At 48.2% G+C, this 19153-nt stretch overlaps 2 protein-coding genes across 2 annotated transcripts in view; both read right to left on the reverse strand.

The window, feature by feature from the left end:
- LOC120712152 overlaps positions 1 to 4178 on the reverse strand; it is a 34020-nt gene extending 29842 nt beyond the window's left edge. The window contains exon 1 of the mRNA XM_039997868.1: positions 1544 to 4178. Coding sequence (XP_039853802.1) covers positions 1576 to 3990 — 2415 coding nt within the window. The 5' untranslated portion in view covers positions 3991 to 4178 and the 3' untranslated portion in view covers positions 1544 to 1575. The remainder of the gene's footprint in view (positions 1 to 1543) is intronic.
- A 3420-nt stretch (positions 4179 to 7598) lies between these two features.
- LOC120712153 (aspartyl protease family protein At5g10770-like) lies at positions 7599 to 9624 on the reverse strand. The gene is made up of 2 exons (XM_039997869.1): positions 9307 to 9624; positions 7599 to 9165 (listed from the first exon to the last, which is right to left on the reverse strand). The coding sequence occupies exons 1-2, from the start codon at positions 9452 to 9454 to the stop codon at positions 7847 to 7849; spliced, it is 1467 nt and encodes a 488-aa protein (XP_039853803.1). The 5' UTR covers positions 9455 to 9624; the 3' UTR covers positions 7599 to 7846.
- Positions 9625 to 19153: the final 9529 nt, after the last annotated feature.

A 19153-nucleotide genomic window follows, 5' to 3' on the forward strand; every position in this document is an offset into this window, starting at 1 on the left:
GCGATGAATGGTGCAGCAGAGGTTGCAGCTCGGGCATGGCTGTGTCGTTGACAAGCCGGCAGCAAAACAACACGAGCCAAACGGCAAGTCCATGGGGGCCCGGCAGCAGAGTTGTGCGGGGGGCATCCATGGCGCCTACACCCGAGCGCGAATACGGCACAGCCATGGGAGACGGCGAGCGTGGCGAGTAGGAGCAGGGTGAGGCCCCGGAGGCCTTGCGCCCCTACGTCGAGGGAGCTTGCTGCGCCGGCGCTGACGAAGCCACTGGGTGCCATACTGCCATGGGAGAGAGGAGATAAGGTTGGGGAAAGGATAAGGCTAGGGGGAGAGAGAGTGTGCGCGCGTGAGCGGTGATGAGGGATAAGTGAGGGAGAGACGGCGGACGTGAGGCAGATAAAACTAGAATAGATGAAAAGTTCGGGACCGGGCGGAAGAAGCAATTTTCGCGTGTGTGTTGTAGGTGCCGTTCAGAAAAAAAATGAAGGGTAAAAAAAATGAAGGGGACACAGGGATATTTTTGTTTCTGGTAGTGCCATGACATAGTACAATTACAAGACGAAGCGATGGCGGATGTGTCAATAGTCTCGATCGCTCCTCATCCTTGCAAATGAACATGGTGGCCTGTACACGTGATGTGTGGGTGGTGAGCGCCCAGAGCACGGTGCTGAACTCGCTTCCTTGCACCAGGGCTCCCTCAGCATGCCCCATCACACGCTCCTCCTCGCTTGATGGCGCTAGGTAGATGACGAGCTCCATCCACACATCCGCCAACACATTCCACCGTTTATTAGCAGCTACTTCGTCTGTCATCAGAAACTTCCCTAGCTTTACGCCGTCACGCACAAGTTTGCTGCAATCATCACCGGGGGTCAGCGTCGGGCCGTCAATGAGCTTCGAGCTGGACAAGCCGTCAATGAGCTTCGAGCTGGACAACGCAATGGCCACTCTGCTGAAGGTTGTTCCTTCCGTGGTGCTGCTCATCGTCTGCGGGCAGCGATCCACCTCCATGCTGCTGGTGGCGATGTGCCATGTGAAGAGCCGGTGCACCTCGGCACCATGCGCTCCCAGCACCGAGGAGGTGCTCGACCGTAGAGTCACGATTGGGGAAGAAGACGCGAGTCAATTCAATTGATATGTGTTTATATGTTGTAACACTGGTAGTGATTCCTAATCACCGCAATTGCAATGATATATAGGCTACATTGATATGTGTTTATGTTGTAGTGGTAATTTATCTAGTAATGAAATGAAAGCATAAGTAAAGTACAGAAGTGAAAGCAGAAGCACCTTTTGAATTGGATAATTATTAAGCAATCACACACATTAATACTGTGTAGTGTGTGATACTCATAATACATAATGCACAGCCAATACAAACTCACATCCCCCTGATCGAAAGGAGGTGATGGAATAAGCTTTCTTCATATGCATGGAAGGAAAGCTAGCACGCCAAACCCAAAACACACACTGTCGCAAGGCAGAACAACACTAGCACCAAGCAAGCTGGAAATTAAAGGCAAAGCACGCAGATGGAAAATGGCATGTGCCAACACCACAGGCCTCTGTGTCTTCTCCTCATCCTTCGAGATCAACGTGGTAAGTTGTTGCCGGTGGTTTTTCGGTCGGTGGCCTGGACACGCCGATGTGGGTGGTGAGCGCCCAGAGCACGGTGATAAACTCGCTTCCTTGCACCAGGGCGCCCTCATGGCCGATCACGCGCTCCTCGTCGCTCGATGGCGCCAGGTAGATGATGAGCTCCGTCCACACATCCGCCAACACCTTCCACTTGTTGTCAGCTGCGTCTGTCATCAGAAGTTTGCCTAGCTTCACGCCGTCACGCACAACTTTGCTGCATTCATCACTGGGGGTCAGCGTCGTCGGGCCATCAATGAGCTTCTGGATCCGCGCCCGTTGCGTCGAGAAGTAGTACTCCCGACAGCCGATCATGGCCTTGAGCTCCTTCTTCATCTCCTCGAAAACGAGCTCCACCTTCTCCGGATTCTCCGGCAGTAGTTCCGGGTGGAAGGCTACCAGGTAGGCACAGTATTTGGACAGCGTAATGGCCACCCTGCTGAAGGTTGTTTCTTCTGCTGCTATGCTCTGCGGTCGGCGCTCCACCTCCATGATGCTGGTGGCGATGTGCCACGTGAGGATGACCTCGGCGACGCTGTCGCTCTGGCATGCCCACGACAACTTGTCAGATAGGAAGTTCTTGCGCAGTGCGGACCTGCCACGGTCAAGATGGATTTCACGTCCATCTTCCACTAGGTAGTCCATGATGGATTTCTTCACACTGTTGGGCACTAGCCTCTTTTGCACTGCTAAGCCAGTGAACGCGGCGAACAGTGGCAGCTTGAGCGGCCAGCGGACATTCAGGACGGAGAACTGCTTGATTTCAAGGCGGCTGGGGTGACTCATCTTGCTCCGCAGCCACATGATGATGCTGAAGCCCACCCAGAACATGGTGCCCCGGAAGGTGGTGTTCCTCAGCCAGCGTGGTTTGGAGGTGTAGTTGTAGAGCATGGACACCATGAACCAGTTGGAGAGGAGGAAGACGAAGAACTCCCATATCTCCTCGTAGAAGTAGATGATGAACAGAAGGACGGTGATGGAGAGGTCTACGATGGAGAAGAAGGCTTCAGGTTTGTTGACTCTATGCAGAAGGCAGATAACTATCTTGAAAACCCCAGATTTCAAGGTGTAGTTATCTGTGATTATGCTCTGGAACGCGTAGCGGACGTCACCATTGGCGCAGATAATGACGGTCATGACGCACAGGACGGCGATGACTATGTTGAGGATAATGTAGTTGAGGAAGAGGAAGAAGGGGCTTGCAAGGACGACAGGGACAACAGAGTGGTAGTACTCGCTAAGGAAGTTGACCTCGTCGTTCATGACCTGGAACATTGCTTCGGCTGAGCTGCTTGCGGTTTCGCCGTTGGTGTCGTAGAGGCCTTTCAGGAGGAGGTCCCGGGAGTCGTCCTCTTCTTGTTTGCTCAGCGTCGGCAGGTGCTCAAACCTTCGGCGCAGCAGCTTGAAGAGAGCGAACGAGAGGCAGATCCTCTTCAGGCGTTGGATCTGCTCTAGGGAGGTGAAAAACTTGTCCTTGTCATCCAGCTCCCAGACTTTGCCGACGGTGACGATGCCATCGTTTTCTCTGATCAACCGGACAACGCCGCCGCCGTCGTCATAGCCTCGGGAGCTGGCCTTCTTGTCCAGCTTGTAGCCATCTGCAGTGGGCTCGATGTCCACCAGCATCTCTTCTCCCATGACAATGTAGTTGCACTCCTTCAACACCTCATCTCCAGCAACGCCGACAGTAGCTCGAGGCTCCTCCTGCTGCTGCTCCAGCATCTGGGCCATGTACGAGCTGATGAGGCGGGCGTTCTTGCCATGGGCATAGGACCGCTTCCCGAACTCGGTGAAGGCGATCCTCTGTAGCACGCGGGTGGCGCAGAGGATCCAGAGGATGGCGAACACAACCTTCCGGCCGGTGCTCTTGATGTTGAAGAAGACGAGGCTTCCCAGCCAGACGACGCGGCCGGCGCGCTGGATGGTGCCGGAGTATCCGCGCATGCGGATCTCGTCCACCTTCTTGCGCAGGAGCTCCACCAGGAGCATCCATGCCAAGATGATGCCGGCCCTCAGAGAGAGGTCGGCGACATAGGCAGAGCCCCCCTTGTTAGTGTAGTACTGGTCGGCAGCATTATGGTTGTTCTTGGCTTCGGAGAAGAGGTAGGACATGACGGGGAGGAAGAGGGAGAGCGCCGAGGAGAGGAAGAGCCGAACTTTGGGGTCGAGGATGGCGCTGGTGTCAGTGATGCCGCTGAAGAGGTTGAGGTTGAAGAAGAGCCCGGCGAGGGCGAACATGATCACGGAGGCTGCAACCATGTTGGGCTCATTGCTCTTGTCGGTGTAGGATGATGTGAGGTTACCGACGTAGCTGTTGATGTCGCTAATACTGTCTAGGCACTTCTCGTTGCTGATCATCGTTGCATGCAGTGCAAGCAGCGTCGTACCAGTATAGTTCTACAAGGTCTCGAGTGTTATTAGTTCCATTCAGGGAGCACTGCCATCTTTGCACTTGATCATATATTGTCCAGTACTGCGACCGAAGCCATCGTTGTTTACAAGATCCTTTTCCTCTGGCTCTCTCTTTGGTACCTGATTCCATTTTCTTCCTTCCTCTTTGCCAAAGGGAGTGTACTACAGGACCACGAATCTCACCATTTTTAGAGGCCTATGCTTTAACACCAATCTGTGGTAGTCTGCACTAATTAAAGATCATATCGATGCAACTTTTGTCAGCTGTAAGGCAGTTTACGGCATCAACCTTGACATCAGCTTTAGAAGGTTAGAGAGATACATAATGCAGGGAGCGCATATATATATATATATATATATATATATATATATATATATATATATATATATATATATATATATATATATATATATATATATATATATATACCCCCGTACTACAAATGCAAAATGGAATCTCGTTTGTGGCATTGGCCTCCTTTTAGAAGCTAGTTTCCTTTGGAAAAGATGTATAGGATTGTTAGCCATGTGCTTCGTTCTGGATCATCAACAGTCTTGTTTATATACAATGTACTGTATTCCTTTTCTTTGTGTCTTTACCTTAGATACTTATTCCATGTTCTTTTATTCTCTTTAATTTGCAAGCACGTGCTGCGCTGGACCAGGAGTCTCATTTCCACGAATCATCAGCAGTACGTCTTTGTTTACAAGATCCCTTTTCTCTGTCTCTCTCTTTGGTATCGGATCCATTTTCTTCTCAGGATCATCAGTTTCATGAGACCAAATTATAAGAGTAAGCTTTAACACCAACCTGCTGACAGCCTGCACTAAAGATCGTATCCATGCAACTTTTGTCAGCTGTCAGTTTAGGCATCAACATCGACATTAGCTTTTAAGAAAGAATATCTTAAATGCATACTGCTGGGACCATTTTTCTGTCTGTACTCCCTCTTTCTAAGAAAGAATACAATTCTAACACAGAGTGATATTTTAATATCTTAAATCTGACTAGCTGTAGATTTAAAAAAATATCAATATTTATGGTAACAAATAAATACCATTAGATTAATTATAAAAATATTTTTATAATAAATTAGCTTAGAGGCACAAATGTGGATATCATTCACTGAAGTCTAGGTCAAAAGTCACTTTAACCAGCACATAATCCATAGTTGTATATCTTTAGACAAAGGGAGCTCTTTTCTTTTATTTTCTTGTCCCTTCTATCAAAGCCATCCTACTCTAGCTATCTAAATATGTGGATGTACACGGGAACATGACTTACAGGCGAAGCAATGTCAGTTCTCATCTTTTTATTGCATATTACGTTACGTACTTACTTTGTTCTAAACCATATGACATTTTGGCTTTTCTAGATACATTTTCTTATTATATAGACATAGTGTATATATCAGAATGTACAGCAAAACTATATATCTAAAAAGGCCAAAGCATCTTATATTTCATTTGAGCAGTGAAATATGAGTATTATGAAAAGCGTCCATAAAATATGAGTATTATGAAAATAGGTAGCACCCTAAACAGGGAAGTAGGGGCTGTGTTTTAGGTAGCATAGCTGTAGATGCTCTAACCTTGAGTGTGGATGGAATACACCAAATAGTAGTCCAAAACTATGTTGGCTCGTAAGGAATTTTGACATGAGAGTATCAGTATATAAATAACCACACTTATATGTCACATTTTTCTTATGAAATAGCAGTGTGATAGTGTGATTTCCTGGAACTCATCGGAGTCTTCTGACCTGGGTAAGAAGCTGTAGATTCGCCCCTAATTCCTTTTTCTCTCTTTCTCTTAATTTGGTACTTATTCCATTTTTTTCCTCTTTTCTTTAATTTGCCAAAGGAACGTGTTGTGCTGGACCACGAGTCCAATTCTCATGAGACAGTCTTTGTTTACAAGATCCCATTTCTCTCTCTCTCTCTTTCGTATCTGATCCCCTCCTCGTTGCCAAAGCAAGGACGCATGTACAGGACCACAACCCTCATCATCTTCATGAGACCTATGTATTTCTTTGCTCTTCCATCTGGAGCATTTATCAATAGTCGTTTTCTTTTCTTCGCTTTAATTTGCAGAAGGAAGAACGTGTTGTGCTGGACCACGAGTCCATCATTTTCATGAGACAGTCTTTGTTTACAAGATTCCTTTTCTCTGTTTCCCTCTTTGCATTGGTATCTGATCCATCTTCTTCCCTCCGCCTTGCCAAAGGGAGGACACGTGTACAGGATGACCACGACTCTCATAATTTTCATGAAAACACCAATGTGCTAACAGCCGGCAGTAAAGATTATATGCATGCAACTTTCATCAGCTGTAAGGCAGTCTATGGCATCACCATCGGCATCAGCTTTAATAGGTTACATGCATATATACTCGCTCCGTTGCAAAATAAATGTCTCTATTGTCCGATGCCCATGTAATCTGATTCTCGCAGAACCCTTTGTCACTTTGTTTTTTGGGTTTTGGGGTTTGGGGTTTGGGAGGGGCTTTGGGTGGGGGGTTTGGTAGGGTGGTTTCAGAGAGGGTTTTGGGATTTTGGGCTTTTTGGGTTTTGGGAGTTGGTAGATTTTGGTTTTGGGAATTTGGGTTTTTGGAGGGGATTTGGGAGGGGGGTTTGGTTGGTGGTTTTTGGGATTTGGGGTTTGGGGTTTGGGAGGTGGTTTGTGAGTTGTTTTTTCGGTTTTGGGGTTTGGGTTTTGGTAGGGGGTTTGGGTTGGGGGTTGGGTAGGGTGGTTTGGTAGGGGGGTTTGGTTATTTGGGATTTTGGGGCTTTGGGACTTGGTAGATTTTGGTTTTGGGAATTTGGGTTTTTGGGCCTTTGTATTTTTGGTTTTTGGGATTTGGGGAATGGGAGGGGGTTTTGTAGGGGTGTGTTTGGTAGGGGGTTTGTGGTTTAGGAGTTTTTTTGGGTTTTGGGGCTTGGGGTTTTGGATGGGGTTTGGGAGGGGGGTTTGTTAGGGTTATTTGGCAGGGGGGTTTGGTTGTGGTTTGTGAGGTGGTTGTGGTTGAGGTTTTGGGTGTTTTGTTTTTTGTGGTTTGCCCATATAACACGTAACCTAGGTCTAGGAGAGGGTACCTCGTTCCATTTCCACCACTACTACTGCTGATTATAGCTGGGTGCGCCCTGAATAGTGAATTCCATGAGTGAAATGAGATGTTTGGTCTTTCATGTGCATGCCAATGATTATCACCCAGGTTTTAACATGAACATACTCAATTTACTCACAACAAAAGAGATGTCTCGTCTTGTCACACTAGCTAATAAGTACATGAGTGAAATGATATATAATCTGATACAATTCTATTTTAGAAAAAAACTATCTTTCACGGCTCCAAGATAGTACATCGTCCTTCATAAGAAATGGCATCCACATTGGGTGTTTTTTTAGTGGATACCCGTTTATGGTTGTTTCTTCGGTATAGCTAGGGAAATGTATATAAAACAGTATTTTGGTCAAAACACAATCACAATATCCCCACAACAACATGATCCCCTTCCTTTGGGTTCATGACGAGCCGGATTGAACAGCAGTATGCAAACCTTGCATTGGGTTCAATTATTAATTTGGATGATGACAGCAAACTAGGTCTTGTGTCACAATGAGCCAGCAGCTTGTGCACACACACACACACACAAGGACTAAACAGCAGCCATCCAAACCTGGCGCACAAGAACGAGTACACACTAGTAATTAGTTTATTTTATGCTGGGGTGCCATGCAAATTGGCACTAGATAGTAGTAGTAGATTGCTTGTAGCCTGCAGTCATCTCCACGATCATATCTTAGCACGCGCCTTGGCGGAAGCCCACGGTGCCGCCATCGACGTTGTAGAGGACCTCAATGGTCTGCTGCTGCACGCTGCCGAGGATGCCCGGCATGCGATCGTTGGCATTGGAGGCGAAGGCGAGACAGTCGTGGAAGAGGATGCCCGAGGAGTCCAGCACCACCACGGCGTTCCGGTCGAACACCAAGGTGATCTTGGGCAGCTTGATGTTGACGACGCCGGTGAAGTCGTAGCAAGTGTCGAGGATCCCCTTGGGCGGAGCCGAGCGGTACATGCTCATGCTGCTTCTGAACGCGGCGCGCAGGGCCTGGTACGCCGTCGGCGGCAGGCGCGTAATGTCGGTGCGGGAGTCCAGCACGGAGCCGGCGGCGAACACCGTGGGGCCCACGCCGAGCGGCTGCCCACCGACAGTGATGGCACGGAGGCGCACGCCGTAAAACGTGGCCTGACTGAACCTCACCATGGGCGTGACAACGTACCTGGAGGAGGCAAGGCTGGGCACGCCGAGGATGAAGAACCCGGAGTAGCTGCTCGACGCCGGGATGCAGTACGCGAAGACCTTACCGTAACGGGACGCGGTCTGGGACAGCAGCGACTCGGGGCCGCCGCCGAGCGCCAGAATCCCCGCCGCCCGGCTGTCGAAGCTGCCCTGCTCGGCATGGCTGCACCCAAACTTGAAGCTTGGAACGGCGTTGCTGGCGTCGAAGGTGAGCAGGTCAGCGATGTAGCTCCCGGACGTGGACGTGCCGTCCGGGTAGACGACGCGGTACTGGCACTGGTTGTTGACGCAGCCATTGGCGTAGGTGCCGAGCCCGGTGCAGGTCGGGGAGGTGCAGGAGAAAGGCGCGGAGGAGGGCGACCTGCTTGGGTCGTAGAAGCTGTCCACCTGGGGGTGACACGGCGGGATGGGGCAGGGCAGGCACTGCACCCACGGCACGTCGCTGGCTGTGTCCAAAACGAACGTCTGGAGCACTCCGGGAAGGCTGGATGACCTGCTTCCGGCGGCGGCAGCTGACGCATCAATATTGCGACGAAGCTGGGAAGAACCTTGGTGCTTCAAAGGAGGGGGGTGTCCAGCTCCGCCAACGTGGGCATGAACTACATTGCCGTAAGACTCTGTCTGATAATTTTGGTCCGACTGCGTCTTCTTACTATCACCAGGAGTGTCGTTAGAGAGCCTCATGTGAATGCCGTCGACACGGAGCTGGTCATGGTGGAGCAGCTCGGCCAAGGACGGCGTTGCAGCGTCCGACAATGGCGAGCACGGTCCATGGGGGTGATTCAGTGGTACCCACGTAATGTTCTGGGGTGGAGACACTGCATGGATGGGAGAGTCAATATCCATTATTTATATTATTACTAGTAGTAGCAGCAGCAGCAGAAGCAATCATATAATATAATACTACTAGTATAAATGCAATGCAAGCTTATGATCGATCGGTAACCGTTTGCTCCTACCTCTGTATCCGGAGCACGTAGCTTTGGGTTTCAGCGAGCTCATTGCCACGAGTGTGTACTTATGTTCATCTGCAGCTGCTAGCTGGACAGTTGGAGAACAGGACAGGTGCAGAAGTAGTAATAAAAATAAAGACGGAACAAGCGGCATGGCTGCAGTTAGGTGTACACACTAGGCCCTGCTGTGTGTACTACTCGACCGTGCTTCAGCTAGCGTTCCCATAATTCCGACGTATATATAGGCAATCGTGGGGTGCGTTGGGCTGAGGCGTCGACAGCTGCACATTTTGCTGCCGTATGCACTACCGGAGACGGTGCCTTTGCGTGCCATATATGTGCGTGTATGTGGAGTAGCAATATACCTTCTTCCATTGGGGCCTGCTTAGTATAGTTGTTCGATTTGTTCCGATCCCCATAGCACTACATTAGCACTCAACCCACCCCACACACCGGCGCCCCTTCAGTTTCTCCCTTCAGCTTGTATGTTTGTTTCTCAGCTAATTCTGTATGATGCATATCATCTCTACCATATCACTTCCATTCTTCTAAACTCTGTTTCTTTTTTGGAATTTCTAAACTCTGTTTCAATCGCATTTGCTTTTGTGCACAATTATGATTTTTTTCTGCTATCCTAATATTGACTACTAGTTAATACATGCCAAACGCCAGCGGCTTGATCTGACGACCTGTCAATAATCTATATCTATACCTAATCCATATTATATACCTATCTCTCCACGTAATTCGAGTAGAATTGTGAGAACAATGCGAGAATGTAAAGTTGATAAGAGAATAGTGTCCAACCTTTTTTTTTCATTGATCCTTTTCCATGTATATATTTTTTAACATATTATTATAATACTATTACATTAGTATATAAAATAAATATAGCCATATACTCTACATATACTTGCATACTTGGCGTACATATATCACCCTAGATGATTTAGTATATATAATATAATCATATATTTTGTCTATATACACTTTGTGGGGCAGTATACACTATAAACCTAAAGATATACACATGAGTTGGATGACGACATATTAATGCCATATCTGATATGTATCGTGGAAAACATATAAATGTCCGAGCTGGCATCAAATAATCTTGACTGGCGAGAGCGAGCAACTAAACTAGAGACTTAGAGAGAGAATAATCCAAGTTGGCGGCTGCCATGCACCGGGCATATCTAGCTTCATTTGCGATCCGCTACAAAGCTGCTTGGACCACCTACAGAAGGAGCCTTCATGCTGAAGACTACGCCCGCTGTAGTGGCTCTGTGTGACCACAAGGATAGCTCGTCTTTAGCTTTGCATTTAATTTGTCGATCACGCTAAGATGGCTTGTTCCTTTTGCTTGCCTTTGGACATGTCCGTACAAAAAGAAGGAAAAGTAAGAGATTCTTTAACAAGGAAACAAAGTTCTAGCATGTACCACCAGCAGGTGGTACACACAACATATAGTCTGATTAGACTGACTGCACCGGTGCCTGTATCGTTGTTTACAGGAAAAAATTGCCGCAGTGCCATACTGGAAGGGTCCGCTATCCAACCGGTCGAGCGCAATTCCGCTGGGAATAGCGGGTTTCCAAGACGTCCGCCATCGATGCGGGTCCCGCGCGCCTGTGCTCGGAGGGATGGGAAAGAGAGAGCCCGACAGGGAGAGGAAGCTCCGTCGCGGGAGCTCGTCGGGCCGCCACCGCGAGCCGCCTCCGCCAAGGAGCCGCACGCCCGCCAAGGAGCTGGGGAAGTCGCGCTGGTGAGGACTTGCCGTCGGGGAGCATATCCACCGGGGAGGGGGGACTCGTCACGGGCTGCGGGCGCGCCGCCTTGGCCGACGTCGGCGCGGCGGTGGGGGACAGGAATCAGGCGGGCTCGATGCCGTGTGACTGGAATCAGGCGAGCTCAATGCCGCGCGTGAGTTACTCTGTTCCCCATTCGCGTTCATCTGAGAGAGAACAAAGGACGCGGCGTGCAGGGAGCACTGCTGCCGACCTCCACCGGAGCGCCGTCTGTTGTCACCTGCGCTGGTGGCCGAACCGCCACTAGCCGTCCAAGCCCGGCTACCCTCCGTTCTGTGTTCCCTGGCTGTGCTCGGCGACGGCCACCGGCACCGCGTCATCAGCCCCCATGGCTTGGCCGGTCACCGGCTGGAGCACAACGCGCGCAGCCCCGGCTCTAAAAAGCGCCGCCTGGCGCCAATGTCGCGAGGGCGGGGAGGACGCTGCACCTAAGCGTCGGGAGCATCTAGCCGCGGCAGGCTGCGAGGGCACCTCCCTCCGGTGCCCCGCGCCGACGGGTGAGCAAGAGGGGGCCACGCCCGCGGCCGGAGGGAGCTCGGGGCAGAGGGAGCAGGGAAAAGGGCGGATCTGGTCCTGCGCCAACCACCGGAGCTCAGGGCGGAGGGAGAGAGTGTGGTTGGGGTGGAAGCAGGGAAGGGAAGGGAGGAGAGAGAGGCCCGGTGGGGGAAAAATAAAAGTGGAGTATGATGTGTGGGTCCCACTGACATAGAGGATGAATATAGAGGATAGATGTGTGGGGGAGAAAGTGGTATAGAGGAGAGAATCTTGATGACCAGGACGCTTTTAGAGGAGGAATATAGAGGTTGAAGAGTGCAGTTAGTCTTACAAACCAAAGCCATAAGCTTGCACACTCAGAACAGAAAAAACATAGTTCGTCCCGTCTAGTTTAGCCATACAATGAACAAAACAAAAACACAATCCCATTCCTGAATATCCAACCAAACTTTGTAAACATGGCCAAAATCATGGTCTCCCGGCTGTTGCCACCCCTTCTTGAACAATGGTCGGTCTTCTCTATGCAGCATATAGACCATTGACGAATCCAATATGTTGCCCTAAAAATTACCTACATAATTGAAGTGTTAGATTTAGCATAGTTGAATATCATATCGTGCCTATTCAACCATATCGCCTAACACAGTGCGGTAGCTAGCTCCTAGTTAAATTTGGTTTCTGAGTTTATGACTTAATCCATGTAGCCAAGAACCATACAAATTAGCAAAGCTAGTAGGGGGTTGAATTCCAAATATGATATGCATTGTATTTATTGGTTAAGTTGGTGGTAAAAGGTAAAAGGATACACGAATGACTTGGTTCTAAACTAGCACAGCTACCGTTCCCTAGCAACGGCACCAGAAAATTTGTTGCTATTTTTTTAATGTACACACAAAAAATTCATAATTGCATGGATAACGATGTAGCTTTCACCAAGCAGTATTCCAGAGTATCGATTTTTCATGAGGAACACAAAGTGCACTTGCATGAAACAAGGTCGTCTAAAGGTAAAGATATTTAAGTTTAAATGTTTTTGTGGGTAGGAAGGAATTTTCTAAGGTTTTCTAAGTTGTTCTAGGTAATCAAGATCAGAATACTATACTTTACTTAATTTGGAGCAAAAGTACCTTCTAACTCTCCAAAAAGACTAGGAAAAGATAGTTGGGGGGAGGCTGCCAAAAAAACTCTAAGAACACCAACCCGAACGAGAACGTGGTGGATTACAATGGCCAGACAGAGCTATCACCTCTGGGGCTACCACAAGTAACCGTGGGATTGGGCGTAAACTTAGGAACTATAGCCTAGAAACCATGTCTACACTAATGTTTACTACTCTAATCTAGATCTTAAGACTAGAGCACTCAATACAAGGAGAGTTCCAGTAAATAAAATTTAATAAAAACTGAACTTAATCAAATAGAGAACTTAGAAATAATAATTGAAGACCAGGCCGAGCCTCAAATTGACAAGCTAGAAAAGACGAGGTACAGTAAAAAGGTGTTAGACACGGTGAAGGGCATAAACATTGAGTTCGGAAAGAAGAAGAAAGAGGAGGAAGATGGGCCCAAACCAAGGAAGAACAGAAAGCGGGATGTGATGGAGGAAGAAGCAGAGCCTATCCTGGTCCTCGTTTCATTAAAGAAATAGTCATGTTTCTTCAAGTACATGTCGTTAGAAGGAGCTAGATACACCCCATGCCATCGACTGCATGCCTAGAGAAGAATGTCTTCAAGAGCATGATTTGGGTCCTACTAGACATCAAGAGACTAAGATGAAGGATGGTCTGAAGTCATGTTAGGATCTTGTAAACCAGGGTGTAACGACCCTGATTTTCCACGAAGGGAAAATCCACATATTCGCATTATAATATGATAGATTCCATAGAGTTCCCATCACATTATCCAAATTACAGTCGGTAGAGAGCGCATGTATCAAATAAAAGAGTACATAAAGGTTTAGGAACTTATTACATCGCCATGTGGCATATACATCAGAGTCTAATCATATCAGAAAAGCATCAGAGAGGCGGAAGCATCTTCAGGATCATCTTCACCAAGCTTGAGCGTAGAACGGGACCTCCTAATCCTTCTAGTCCAAACTGCGATTCAGGAAATCTGCACACCACCGGAGATGTGCAGGCCATGGTCAACACTGCCGGAGGTGCCTTTGCGTGCCAAATTGTTTGCCTAGTGTTTTCTAGCAGACAATAGGCAAAGCTTAGACACTGGGCAAAGAGTACCTTTGCGTAGCGCCCGACGTAAAACACTAGGAAAATCGGTGTCATTGCGGAGTGCGACCGAAAATGCACTAGGCAAAGGTCCGACATAAGGCACATGGGTGTCAGCCATTAGATCCGGTCGACGCCGTTAGAGCTTTGCCTAGTGTCAGCCGTTGACACTAGGCAAAGACATATTTTTGCTGTCTTCGCCTAGTGTCAACGGCTAACACTAGGCAAAGACATATCTTTAATTTGCCTAATGTTGTCTAAAGACACTTCGCAAAGACAATCTTTGTCTAGTGTCATCTTTGTCTAGTGTCAAATGCTGCCACTAGGCAAATTATATAAAAAAAATTGTTTTCTACTCTTCAAGCTTTTTGTCTCTCCACATACAACATTTGGTACTCCAAGTTTGGTGTATTTTTGAATTTATTTGCTATAATTAACTAATTAATTGCTTTTTCAGCAATTTTTTAAATCAAGTCAAATTTGAACTACAAGTGACTCAAATATATGAAAAAATGAGTAGAAAAACGATATTCATGTTATTTAACCCATATTAAGTCAAAAATGCTGCCACTAGGCAAACCTGCCATTACTACCTTCATTGCTGTCACAGTGACTTTTCTTTGCCTAGTGTCAAACCGGCACTAGCCAAGACTTTGCCTAGTGCACGATAAATGACACTAGGCAAAGCGCCCTTTGCCTAGTCTATTTTTGCCTAGTGTGTTTTGCCTAGTGTAATCTGGTCTTTGCATAGTGCCGCAGGCACTAGGCAAAGCGTCTGTTTCCAGTAGTGTTAGTTGCTCGTTAACTGCGTCCAATTGGACTTTCTTTCTCTGTGTGTTGCGATGAACACCGACGAGAGTCAAACATAGGGGTATGCTGTTAAGTCTTTGGGATTGAAGAAGCCGATCGGCGGACCCCCCCTCCCCCCCTCGACCGATTTCACATATAGCCCGGGGGCTCGAGGGCTATATGTTGGTACATTTAAGACGCACACATAAAAGATCCGCAAGCACACGGATACCGTTGTAGCTTTCACCCGGAGGGTTTTAAATATCGTATCCACAGGGAAATGTGTGAGGTTGACTATGATCTAACTTAACCTAGAGCAGCATAAGACTTAAGAAGGCTGAGAGTGTAGAGGGGATGACTAAGATATCTAGCTCTAACCTTAGTAAGCTATGTGTTCTATTGTTCTATCTGGAGACAGTTTCTAACTAGGGAAAGACACCAACAGAGGATGCTTCCCTAGCAACCAAGTCCCACTAGCCCTACAGACAGGAGGTGGACTACAGAGGATTAACGGGTCGAGAGGTCACACCCGTTAGCTACCACCTATCCGGAATGCAGTGTGAATCTAACGAGATATCCGAGTCTAAGCACCACACTTACACTACAAATAATACTCTAACCAAAGGCCTTAGATTAAAGTACTCAAAAGAGACTCACAGATCAGAAGAACAATATAAACAATGTTGCTTACTAAAATAAGAAGTAGATTACCAGAGTAATTCCAAGCGTAGGTTGACTTCTGCTGGGAATAGCGGGCATCCAGGACGTCCGCCATCGGTGCGGGTCCCGCGCGCCCGTGCTCGGAGGGATGGGAAAGAGAGAGAGCCCGATGGGGAGAGGAAGCTCCATCATCGGAGCTCGTCGGGCCGCCACCGCGAGCCGCCTCCGCCAAGGAGCCGCATGCCCACCGATGAGCCGGGGAAGTCGTGCTGGGGAGGACTTGCCGTCGGGGAGCATATCCGCCGGGGAGGGGGGACTCGTCGCGGGCTGCGGGCGCGCCGCCTTGACCGACGTCGGTGCGGTGGCCGGGGACGGGAATCAGGCGGGCTCGATGCCATGTGACGGGAATAAGGCGAGCTCAATGCTGTGCGTGAGTTACTCTGTTCCCCATTCGCGTTCATCTGAGAGAGAACAAAGGAGGCGGCTTCGGAGCTGATTGGGAGAAGGCAGAGGACGCGGCGCGCAGGGAGCATTGCTGCCGACCTCCACCAGAGCGCCGTCCGTCGTCACCTGCGCTGGTGGCTGAGCCGCCACTAGCCGTCCGAGCCCGGCTACCCTCCGTTCCGTGTTCCCTGGCTGGGCTTGGTGACGGCCACCGGCACCGCGTCATCAGCCCCCATGGCTTGGCCGGTCACCGGTTGGCGCGCAACGCGCGCAGCCCCAGCTCTAAAAGCGCCGCCTGGCGCCGATGTCGCGAGGGCGGGGAGGACACCATACCTGAGCGGCGGGAGCGTCTGGCCGCGGTGGGCACTGCGGACGCCCGCGGCGACGCAGCGAGGGCACCTCCCTCTGGTGTCCCGCGCTGACGGGTGAGCAGGAGGGGGCCACGCCTGCTGCTGGAGGGAGCTCGGGGCAGAGGGAGCAGGGAAAAGGGTGGATCTGGTTCCGCGCCAACCACCGGAGCTTAGGGCGGAGGGAGAGAGTGTGGTTGGGGTGGGAGCAGGGAATGGAAGGGAGGAGAGAGAGGCCGGGTGGGGGAAAAAATAAAAGTGGAGTATGATGCGTGCGTCCCACTAACATAGAGGATGAATATAGAGGATTGATGGGTGGGGGAGAAAGTGGTATAGAAGAGAGAATCTTGATGACCAGGATGCTTTTAGAGAAGGAATATAGAGGTTGAAGAGTGCAGTTAGTCTTACAAACCAAAGCCATAAGCTTGCACACTCAGAACAAAAAAAACATAGTTTGTCCCGTCTAGTTTAGCCATACAATGAACAAAACAAAAACACAATCCCATTCTTGAATATCCAACCAAACTTTGTAAACATGGCCAAAATCATGGTCTCCTGGCTGTTGCCACCCCTTCTTGAATAATGGTCGGTCTTCTCTATGCAGCATATAGACCATTGACGAATCCAATATGTTGCCCTAAAAATTACCTACATAATTGAAGTGTTAGATTTAGCATAGTTGAATATCATATCGTGCCTATTCAACCATATCGCCTAACACAGTGCGGTAGCTAGCCCCTAGTTAAATTTGGTTTCTGAGTTTATGACTTAATCCTTGTAGCCAAGAACCAAACAAATTAGCAAAGCTAGTAGGGGGTTGAATTCCAAAGATGATATGCACTGTATTTGTTGGTAAAGGTGGTGGTAAAAGGTAAAAGGATACACGAACGACTTGGTTCTAAACTAGCACAGCTACCATTCCCCGGCAACGGCACCAGAAAATTTGTTGCTATTTTTTTCATGTACACAGAAAAAAAATCCATAATCAGATGGATAACGATGTAGCTTTCACCAAGGAGTATTCCAGAGTATCGATTTTTCATAAGGAACACAAAGTGCACTTGCATGAAACAAGGTCGTCTAAAGGTAAAGATATATAAGTTTAAATGTTTTTGTGGCTAGGGAGGAATTTTCTAAGGTTTTCTAAGTCGTTCTAGGTAATCAAGATCAGGATACTATACTATACTTTACTTAATTTGGAGCAAAAGTACCTTCTAACTCTCCAAAAAGACTAGGAAAAGATAGTTGGGGGAAGGCTGCCAAAAAAAACTCTAAGAACACCAACCGGAACGAGAACATGGTGGATTACAATGGCCAGACAGAGCTATCACCTCTGGGGCTACCACAAGTAACCGTGGGATTGGGCATAAACTTAGGAACTATAGCCTAGAAACCATGTCTACACTAATGTTTACTACTCTAATCTAGATCTTAAGACTAGAGCACTCAATGCAAGGAGAGTTCCAGTAAATAAAATTTAATAAAAACTGAACTTAATCAAATAGAGAACTTAGAAATAATAATTGAAGACCAGGCCGAACCTCAAATTGACAAGCTAGAAAAGATGAGGTACAGTAAAAAGGTGTTAGACACGGTGAAGGGCATAAACATTGAGTTCGAAAAGAAGAAGAAAGAGGAGGAAGATGGGCGGTCGTCCAGGCTCAAGGGTCGGCCGTGCCCGCCAGTAGTCCAAGCCTAAATCTTGACCATGCCTTAACCAGGATAATACGTATTGATTTGATAACTCTGCAGAGCTTGTACACCTGTAGCCACAAGATCACCGTCATCAGTGCTCCTGAACACCTAGGCAATAACAAAGGCCTCCTAGAGGTTCGATGCCACCCTATCACTCAGCCTAGGTCACTCCAGTGCACTGGGGCACTGAGTCTGTGAAACGTGATGTGGGGCCTATGGACATCACGCTAATCGGGGAATGGAGGCCGCAACTATCCATCCCCTAACACTATCCACTCTCATCCAAATAGTAATGGCACCGTCCATACTAGAAGGGTATCCGCACCCCGCCCATCGGGGACTAGTGGTGTGCACGAGACATTTTCCTAGGGGCCGGTTCTCTGATATACCAGTCCTTAGAAGGACTAGACATGACATCTCCTCAAAGGGGACAATCCAATTCCCCATGCCGCTACAGCACCTCCACCCCAGTCTTCCTCCCATCACAAGAGTCCAAGACGGGAACTCCTCAAAACAGGTACCCGCCACAGGTAAGCAAAAGCGGGAATGCCTAGGTCACATCCTCCTCGGCAAGACTCATCTCATGACTCATCGTAAATCCTGTCCAGTCGACTCAACCCTCAATACACACACACCCAAGACTCAACCAGCACACTCCCCAGTTGTTATCACATTTCACCAATTAATTCCTCCACCATCATACATCTAAGGTTATATAAAAAGTATGATGGAGCAAAGTGCAAGCAAGCAGGAAGGCATATATTAGTGTGAGCGCGTAGCTAGTTAATTGGGTGCTGAAGGGTTTAAATCAAGGCATAAGGCTGAGGTATATGCATGCACCATATATACTAGCAAAGGAGTAAAAGTAAAAGCACTAGCAATTCTACTTGCAATGTTTAATAGGATTCTCTAAGATAAGGTGCTGCCATGACACCTGCGTTGAAGCTCCTGAGTACTCAGCGCGGTCCTCCTAGTTCTCCAGGTCCGGCGTATCCTTCTCCGGGCAGCTCCTCTTCAAAGTCTGCGATACGGGATGTATGGTTGCGATAAGCAACCCTAATGACATTCACAAAGAATCAAATGGAAAATACAAGAACCAAATTCACTCAATCATAAGCCTATGACATAGGTTTTATTTTTAGAAAACTCTGGACACCAAGTTCATATTTTTTTGACTCCGTATGAATTTTCTATGAATTTCTAAAGTTTAAACCATTTTCTGAAAAAGATAAAAGGCTGGTTTAATCAGAGCTTGACATGAGGCAGTCTGTGATAGGCTGAGCTGACGTTATGCTGACGTCATCGCGTGGTATTCTAGAGGCTGGCTGGTGGGTCCAGCTGACATCATGCTGATGTCAGCATTGACCTAGTCAACGGTAATGGGTCAA

This window comes from Panicum virgatum, chromosome 6K (genome assembly GCF_016808335.1).
Source record: "Panicum virgatum strain AP13 chromosome 6K, P.virgatum_v5, whole genome shotgun sequence".
In the NCBI taxonomy this organism is placed as follows: domain Eukaryota; kingdom Viridiplantae; phylum Streptophyta; class Magnoliopsida; order Poales; family Poaceae; genus Panicum; species Panicum virgatum.

Excerpts from the sequence above, each read along its gene's own strand:
- LOC120712153 (XM_039997869.1), bottom strand. The coding sequence starts at position 9,454 with ATGCCGCTTGTTCCGTCTTTATTTTTATTACTACTTCTGCACCTGTCC. Across the intron at positions 9,166-9,306 it reads TACGTGCTCCGGATACAGAG|TGTCTCCACCCCAGAACATT; the intron begins GTAGGAGCAAAC and ends CCATCCATGCAG.